General features: G+C 49.1%; 1 protein-coding gene and 1 long non-coding RNA gene across 5 annotated transcripts in view; one reads left to right on the top strand and one right to left on the bottom strand.

The window, feature by feature from the left end:
* Window positions 1-2,740: 2,740 nt before the first annotated feature.
* Window positions 2,741-7,916, top strand: part of LOC126988472 (uncharacterized) — a 13,119-nt gene continuing 7,943 nt past the window's right edge. For 2 of the 3 annotated variants that reach the window (XR_007742038.1, XR_007742036.1), the window contains exons 1-2: window positions 2,743-3,340; window positions 3,612-3,922. This is a non-coding gene — a long non-coding RNA (uncharacterized LOC126988472). Of the gene's footprint in view, window positions 3,341-3,611; window positions 3,923-7,916 lie in introns of all 3 variants that reach the window. The other variant, XR_007742037.1, reaches the window with a different exon arrangement.
* Window positions 3,921-7,916, bottom strand: part of LOC126988470 (uncharacterized) — a 13,687-nt gene continuing 9,691 nt past the window's right edge. Inside the window, exons 1-3 of one of the 2 annotated variants that reach the window (XM_050846597.1) lie at window positions 5,165-5,349; window positions 4,421-4,712; window positions 3,921-4,205 (exon numbers count right to left, since the gene is read on the bottom strand). In XM_050846597.1, the coding sequence (XP_050702554.1) occupies window positions 4,080-4,205; window positions 4,421-4,712; window positions 5,165-5,334 (588 nt within the window). In that variant the 5' untranslated portion in view covers window positions 5,335-5,349 and the 3' untranslated portion in view covers window positions 3,921-4,079. Of the gene's footprint in view, window positions 4,206-4,420; window positions 4,713-5,164; window positions 5,350-7,916 lie in introns of those variants that run through there. The other variant, XM_050846598.1, reaches the window with a different exon arrangement.

Genomic DNA, 7,916 nt, shown 5'->3' with positions numbered 1-7,916 from the left:
AAGGTCACCCGTATCTCATTCTCCTTCCCTCGGCCTTCAGGTCTTCTATATATACGAAGTCAAGTCACTCTGCTTCAAAACTGCGACCGGTACGCGCAGGAGGCGGTTTTGGGGCGGAGCAGCGGGATGACGTCACTTGGAGCCCCCCCCAAAAATACCCGCCAGTTCAGGGGTGACTAAAGTTGGGGCCGTGTGTGCACTCTGGATGTGCATTCTCGCCTTCTTTCACAGCGCGTTCAGGCAAGCCACTGACGAAAAAATATGTCTTTTTATTGTGCTATTGCGTGACTGTAATTTCAATGCCTACAAACGGCGGTGTGGGGTGTGAGGGAGGGCATGTTGAAGTGATTGATTTAAATTAGTCCGCCTTTCCTCGTTTTCTCTAAATCCCTGTTTCTACATTCTCTAGTTTAGCTCCAAGCAGTGTCACGCATAAGCCACGCCTCGGCCGTGTCTCCTCCCACAAACCTGCGTATGACTTGACTTGCTGTATATAGACTTAGCAGACAGACACGAGACAGCGGAGAGACGGGAAGGGTGACAGGCCAATTTTAGAAGTACACTCAGTTCAAATGAATAACACTCCTGAAGCCAAGCACCGCCCCGCCACGATTTCTTTGAACTTGCAATTTCTCCTTCCTGGCTCACTCACTGCTCGGCCCCACTCTGCCCTCACGACAACCCCTCCATCCTCCCTCTCTCCTCCTTCCCCTCCCCCTACTCTCCTTCTCTCCCTCCTCCTCCTCTTCCCCCCTCCCTCCCTCCTGCCTACGATCACAATGCTTATGCTTCAAGGCCGTGTTTCAGAAGGGGAGCTTATGTGAACCAGAAATAGTACTTGCTCTAATGGCTTTCGGGGAGTCTATCGTGTTGACCATTTGCTTAACTACCTGAAGCACGTTGATTAAACAAGTCGTTGAGCTAACAAGTCGTTGACCCTCTTCCCTCCCTCCCTTCCCTCCTCCTCCTCCTTTCCGTCTCTCCTGTTCCCTCCATTTCTTCCTTCCCTTTCCTTCTGTAATCTGTTTTCCTTTCTTCCGCTTTACTTGTTTTCCTTCCCTTCCCTTCCCTTCCCTTCCCTTCCTCTCCCCTTCCCTTCCCATCCTCTCCCTTCCCTTCCCTTTCTCTCCCTTCTCTTCCCTTCCCTTCCCTTCCTCTCCCCTTCCCTTCCCTTCCATTCCTCTCCCTTCCCTTCCCTTCCCTTCCTCTCCCCTTCCCTTCGTCTCCCTTCCCTTCCCTTCCCTTCCCTTCCCTTTCTCTCCCTTCTCTTCCCTTCCCTGCCCTTCCATTCCATTCCTCTCCCTTCCCTTCCCTTCTCTTCCCTTCCCTTCTCTTCCCTTTCTCTTCCTTTGTCCCATCTCCCACCTCCTCCACCTTTCCCTCTCTCTCCACTTTCCTATTTCATCTTCTTCCTTCCCTTTCTTTCCTCTCCTTTCCTCTCCCTTCCCTTCCCTTCCCTTCCCTTCCCTTAAAATTATCACTCTCCCTCTCCCCTCTCTCCCCATCTTTACTCCCTCACCTCTGTTCCCTTCTCTCTCTCTCTCTCTCTCTCTCTCTCTCTCTCTCTCTCTCTCTCTCTCTCTCTGTTCCGTTCTCTTCTTGTCATTACATTTTTTCAGGGTAACTTTTATGAACTACTGTGAAAATGTTTTCTTGGGGTTTAAATTCCTTGGGGTTTGAATTCCTTGGGGTTTAAAATCCTTGGGGTTTAAATTCCTTGGGGTTTGAATTCCTTGGGGCTTAAAATCCTTGGGGTGTAAATTCCTTGGGGTTTGAATTCCTTGTTTTCATTCTGCATTTGTTTTGAAACAAATAAATATTGAATGACGAAAAAATTATGGTTTTCTTATGGTTTAATTACCGTTTCATACACAAACTTATGGTCTCTAACGCGAAATCTTATGGCAAGACACCACAGCAGTTTGGCCGGTATTTTTTTTATTTTTTTTATTTTTTTATTTTTTTTATTTTTACAGCAAAGGAGACAGTTCAAGGGCACACAAAAAGCAAACATTAATAAAAAAAAAGCCCGCTACTCACTGCTCCTAAAAAGAAAGAGGTGGCCGAAAGATAGGTCAGTTTCGGGAGGAGAGGTGTCCTGATACCCTCCTCTTGAAAGAGTTTAAGTCGTATGCAGATAACTAACTTTTTAACGATAGCAAATGAAAGAAATGAACACCACTACAACCGGATGACGATGACGAGCGCCACCCACACCCTTTAATATTTTCCTTATAGTATCCTTGTAGTTCTGTTACTTTATTTATTTATTTCTTTTACGTATAGCCTTCAGCGCCGGTAGGCTTGCTTGAGGGGCCTGGATGGTAGTTGGCCCCAGCCCGTCATGGCGCAGGCAAGTGTTTATAGTGGCGCCATCTTCTCTTGGCTCATGCTGCCCCCCGGAACTCCTTGATTCACTTGGACGGTTTCCTCTAGAGTCCGGGTTAATGGGTGGTCTTCAGGACAGCATGTGGGTAGTTTTAAGCCACTCGGCGGGAATCCCAGGTGGTAGCGTGGGGATACCAACCCGCGTCGTCCATCACGCGGTGAATGTGGGCCCAGCACGCTACCACTCAGCCACCGCGATACACTATTATTAAAATTACCATAACTTTTAGAGGAGAGAGAGAGAGAGAGAGAGAGAGAGAGAGAGAGAGAGAGAGAGAGAGGGTATATATACATGTCCCTTACACGATTACGGGACCAGCGCTGAAACATACACTTGAAATGAAGGAGAGAAATAGATTGTTGTTCTTGTTGTTGTTGTTATTACCTTTATCATATTTATCCATCAGTAAACATTATCAACTCTCTATATTGTTTTTGTTATATACCTGGACCATACATGCGTGTCAACAGGACAATACTTATAGTGGCTACATATGAATGCATTAAGTACATCACATCATTAATTAGCAAACAACTAACAAGTTTTACAATGCAAATAATAAAGGGGAGTCACTGTATAGTCCTGCCTTCAGTTCTTTACCTCGTCACTGAAGTTGCAACACTACATTGAAATTACAAGCAAAGAAAGTTCCGTTCGCTGCGCCGCTCCAAGACTCGTCCTGCGCTGCTCCGGAACGTGAATATAAAGAGCTGAACTTTGTTGCGGCATATCCTCTTCGACGACAACAAGGAACTACTGGGCAACAGGTGAACTCACAGCTAGAACTGCACATTGAAACCCCTGGAAGAAGCACTTTCACTGCCACAACCAACAGAGGACATACTGTGGTCGTGGGTGTGGTGTGACTGGTGTTAGTGTTCGTGAAGGTGTGGTGTGGCTGGTATTAGTGGTGGTGAAGGTGTGGTGTGGCTGGTATTAGTGGTCGTGAAGGTCTGGTGTGGCTGGTATTAGTGGTCGTAGGTGTGGGTGGGTGGTATTAGTGGTCGTGGGTGTGGTGTGACTGGTGTTAGTGGTCGTGGGTGTGGTGTGGTTGGTATTAGTGGTCGTGGGTGTGGTGTGGCTGGTGTTAGTGGTCGTGGGTGTGGTGTGGTTGGTATTAGTGGTCGTGGGTGTGGTGTGACTGGTGTTAGTGGTCGTGGGTGTGGTGTGGTTGGTATTAGTGGTCGTGGGTGTGGTGTGGCTGGTGTTAGTGGTCGCGAAGGTGTGGTGTGACTGGTATTAGTGTTGGTCGTGGGTGTGGTGTGGCTGGTATTAGTGGTCGTGGGTGTGGTGTGGCTGGTATTAGTGGTCGTGATGGTGTGGTGTGACTGGTGTTAGTGGTCATGGGTGTGGTGTGGCTGGTATTAATGGTCGTGGGTGTGGTGTGGCTGGTATTAGTGGTGGTCGTGGGTGTGGTGTGGCTGGTATTAGTGGTCGTGGGTGTGGTGTGGCTGGTATTAGTGGTCGTGGGTGTGGTGTGGCTGGTATTAGTGGTCGTGGGTGTGGTGTGGCTGGTATTAGTGGTGGTCGTGGGTGTGGTGTGGCTGGTATTAGTGGTCATGATGGTGTGGCGTGGCTGGTATTAGTGGTGTTGGTGTGGCTGCAGTTAGTGGTCTTGGGTGTGGCTGGATGTGGTGGTCGTGATGGCGTGGTCACGTGGTGTGGCTGGTCGTCTCGGGAGCGGTGTGTCCTATAAATAGAAGTCCAGTGGTCTCATGCGCCGTATTTCCGTAGCTACAGGTATTGCCTCAAAGCGCACGCTGCCATGCGAATCACGTACAGCATGTACTTCAAGGAACTGAGCCGTCCTAGTCTGCTGCTTGGTAAACAAGGATCCGTCATTAGTCAAAAGTTAGCCTTGTCCATAGATTTATAGTTATCATGGATTGCCCCAGGCGGAAGAGGATGCAAGCCCTCTGCCTCTGTACCCAAAACTTAAGTATAGCGTGACACTTAAACCTTTAAAAACGTGCAACACCCTGGCTCTTATTTTTCATTGTTTTCTACTCTTGAAACGCCTCCTTTACTTACAGCCGGTAGTTTAGGGTGCCCAGTCTTGACATCGGGGTAGTCAGGACCAGCGGCTGTAGTTGTAGGTTGAGGGATTTGATCTCGGCGTATCCAGGGATTTCTTGTAGCCGAAAGCAGGTCAGGAGCAGAAGTAGGGTTGGGTTGTTGGATAGGATGGTCTCCAGTCTTACGCCCACACACGCGGCTGACTGAAGTGGTGTCCCAGGTCAGCAGCAGGGGCAGCAGAAGGAGTGCCGGCAGAGACCAGCGCATCGTGGCGGCTTCAGAGCTTCTCGTAGGACGCTGTGCGGGTCTGCGGGGAAGACGAAGAACACTGACTCGCCCCAATGGTTCCAGTGTCTTTATAGAAGTACTCAGGGGGTGCGACTGGGGTTACGGCACAGGAAGCACGTGTTTGAGGCAAAGAGAGAGAGAGAGAGAGAGAGAGAGAGAGAGAGAGAGAGAGAGAGAGAGATATATATATATATATATATATATATATATATATATATATATATATATATATATATATATATATATATATATATATATATATATATATTTATTTATTTATTTATTTATTTATCCGAACTTCCATAACTTAGCGGTCGTGTCTGGGTCTGGGTCTGACTGTTCTTCACCTCTCTGCTGTTTATAGGCAAAGACAAGTGTGGCAATACCAAGGTGGGGCGGGGCCGCATATCTACACTTGTACCCTCCATGGCTGCTGTCAGGAAACTGTTAAAGTATTAATGAATGGCACACCTGCAGGGTGCTGGCTCCGTGCTGGCACTGCTGAGGTCAGGTGGTGGTGGTGGCGGGACTGTTGTTGTGCTGCCTGAGCCGGGCTGGGCACTGGACAGCGCCTGCCCCAAGGAGACTATTATAGTGTCCTTGGTCTGCCCTCTGCCGCCACACAAAGGAAATACACACATATTCTTTTCGAGGTATAATACAGTGATAGATTCTCATTCCTGCAATTAGTACATCAACAAAATTTCTACCTTTAACTTTACAGTGATAACAACATACCACCGTATCCATGTTATCGTGACACGAGTGTTTATAACCAAACGTTAGCGCTGTTAGCAGCGAAAGACACACCGCCAACTCGCCAGGCGTCCGCCTTGGCGTCGTGTTCGGCGCACCAACTTACCGGTTTGGCCTGCCGCCGCTCCCACATTGTCCCCCCCCCCCCCCCCCCCCCCCCTCGGAGCCGTGGCCAGTGTGCTGCTTGCATCCCGAGGGGTTACTGCGACGCCCCTGTCGCACTGACTTGTCTGTTCCTTTCGTTGTTTTGAGCCCGTAATTCAACATCAACAAAACAGACACATACCTGTCAAGTCTTACGTTTTTTGCGTAAGTCTCAAGTAATTTTGGTGATTTTCAATTCTTACTGCGTAAGTTGAAAATGTAACGGTTACTGTTACGGTTAGTGTGTGTGTGTGTGGGAGGGTGGGGAGGAGGAACTATCTTAACCATCGCTCCTCGGGACACTCAAAATCGACTGAGATGAAATTCAGCAAGGTCGCTTATCCTCACCCTCTGTCCAACTGTCCCTCCCTATTTCCCAGGAGACGGGAACTGTCAGGCGAGTCCAGGTGTGTGTGTGTGTGTGTGTGTAGGAGAGAGAGAGAGAGAGAGATAGAGAGAGAGAGAGAGAGAGAGAGAGAGAGAGAGAGAGAAAGCCAAAAAGAGAGGATAAAGGAGAAGAAGGAAAGGAGCTTTGGGGGAGGAGGAGAGGGATATGCTAGCACGTCCCCCAAGACTGGGTGGGATGGGGATCACCAACGCTGAGAAGCTGGCAGATAAGGAGAACCAAAACTCCATCAGCCTTACCAGGTCACTCATCAACAGGATCATCGCTCAGGAGGCAGAGGGCGAGATAGACCAAACAGAAATAAGAGATATTAAAAGAAAAATCTCAGAAGAAAGGCAACAGGCCCAAAAAGACGAGCTGGACCGTCTTACACACCACCTGTCCACAGAAATGGGTGAAAAATACACACAGCACAGGAGGCAGGCGCCTAACTGGCTAACGTCATTACCAATCAGAGCAAAGGGCTTCAGCCTCAGCAAACAAGAATTTGTCGACGCCATTGCTCTGAGATATGGCTGGCCGATTGAGGGACTGCCTGATCTCTGTGCATGTGGATCACCAAATGATGTCACCCACACCATGACATGTAAAAAGGGAGGCTTCGTCTGTATTCGACACGATGAAGTGAGGGATCTGACAGCCAGCATGCCCGGGGAGGTATGCCAAGACGTCACTACCGAGCCGGCACTGCTTCCCTGGACGGCGAACACCTTCGGTACAAGACAGCCAATACCTCACAGGAGGCACGGGTTGATGTAAGTGCCCGCGGATTCTGGGTGCGCGGACAGCGGGCGTTCATGGACATCCGCATATTCGACCCGATGGCTGCCTGTCACCGTGAGCTGCCCCTGCAAGCCGCCCACCACAGGAACGAGCAGGAGAAGACAAGGGCATACGGTGAAAGAATCCAACATGTGGATCAGGGCAGCTTCACCCCCCTCGTCTTCACCACATCCAGCGGGATGGGTCCCAGGGCCCAATGCTTCTACGCACGCCTCGCGGAACTAATCTCAGAAAAGAAGCATCAGCCAAGGAGCCACGTTGTCGCCTGGATGAGGTGTCGCCTCTCGTTCTCCCTGCTCAGGTCGGCCATCCTATGTCTCAGGGGCACCAGACACTCTGGCCCAAAAGCCACCAATATCTCCAATATGGACTATGAAGCCACAGTGGTGGAGAGTGACATTAGGGTGGGTCGGGAGTGACTTGAGTAGGGAAGGAAAGGGGGATCTAGACGTAATAGATGATAGGTGATTTAGTGTCAGGTAGTATTAGTGATATGGTTGGATGCCACAGTTATTAGCGAACAGAGTTGGGGCTAATGACCTCCAAACTATGGAGCCCTCCATGATTATGTATCGGGAAAATAAACATGGGTGGAGGTATCATTTATGTTGTGTAATAGTAGTAGTAATAGTAGTAGTAATAGTAATAGTAATAGTAATAGTAGTAGTAGTAGTAGTAGTAGTAGTAGTAGTAGTAGTAGTAGTAGTAGTAGTAATAATAGTAATAATTGTAATAATAGTAATAATAGTAATAATAGTAATAATAGTAGTAGTAGTAGTAGTAATAGTAGTAGTAGTAGTAGTAGTAATAGGGTAGGCGGTGGCCGAACTGGTAGCGTACTGGGCCCACATTCACCGCGTGATGGACGACGCGGGTTCGAATCCTCACGCTACCACTCGGATTTTTCAGTCACCGCCGTGTGGCTTAAAACTACCCACATGCTGTCCTGAAGACCACCCATCAACCCGGACTCTAGAGGAAGCCGTCCAAGCGAATCAAGAACGAGTTCCGGGGGGCAGCATGAGCCAATGCAAGATGGCGCCACTATAAACACTCGCCTGCGCCAGAACGGGCTGGGCCGACCATCAGGCCCCACCTGGAAGAAGCCTTGGGCCGACCATCAGGCCCCACCAG

This window comes from Eriocheir sinensis, chromosome 69 (assembly GCF_024679095.1).
Source record: "Eriocheir sinensis breed Jianghai 21 chromosome 69, ASM2467909v1, whole genome shotgun sequence".
In the NCBI taxonomy this organism is placed as follows: Eukaryota; Metazoa; Arthropoda; class Malacostraca; order Decapoda; family Varunidae; genus Eriocheir; species Eriocheir sinensis.
The sequence above is the reverse complement of the archived record's forward strand: the minus strand, read 5'-3'. Positions and strand labels throughout refer to the sequence as shown.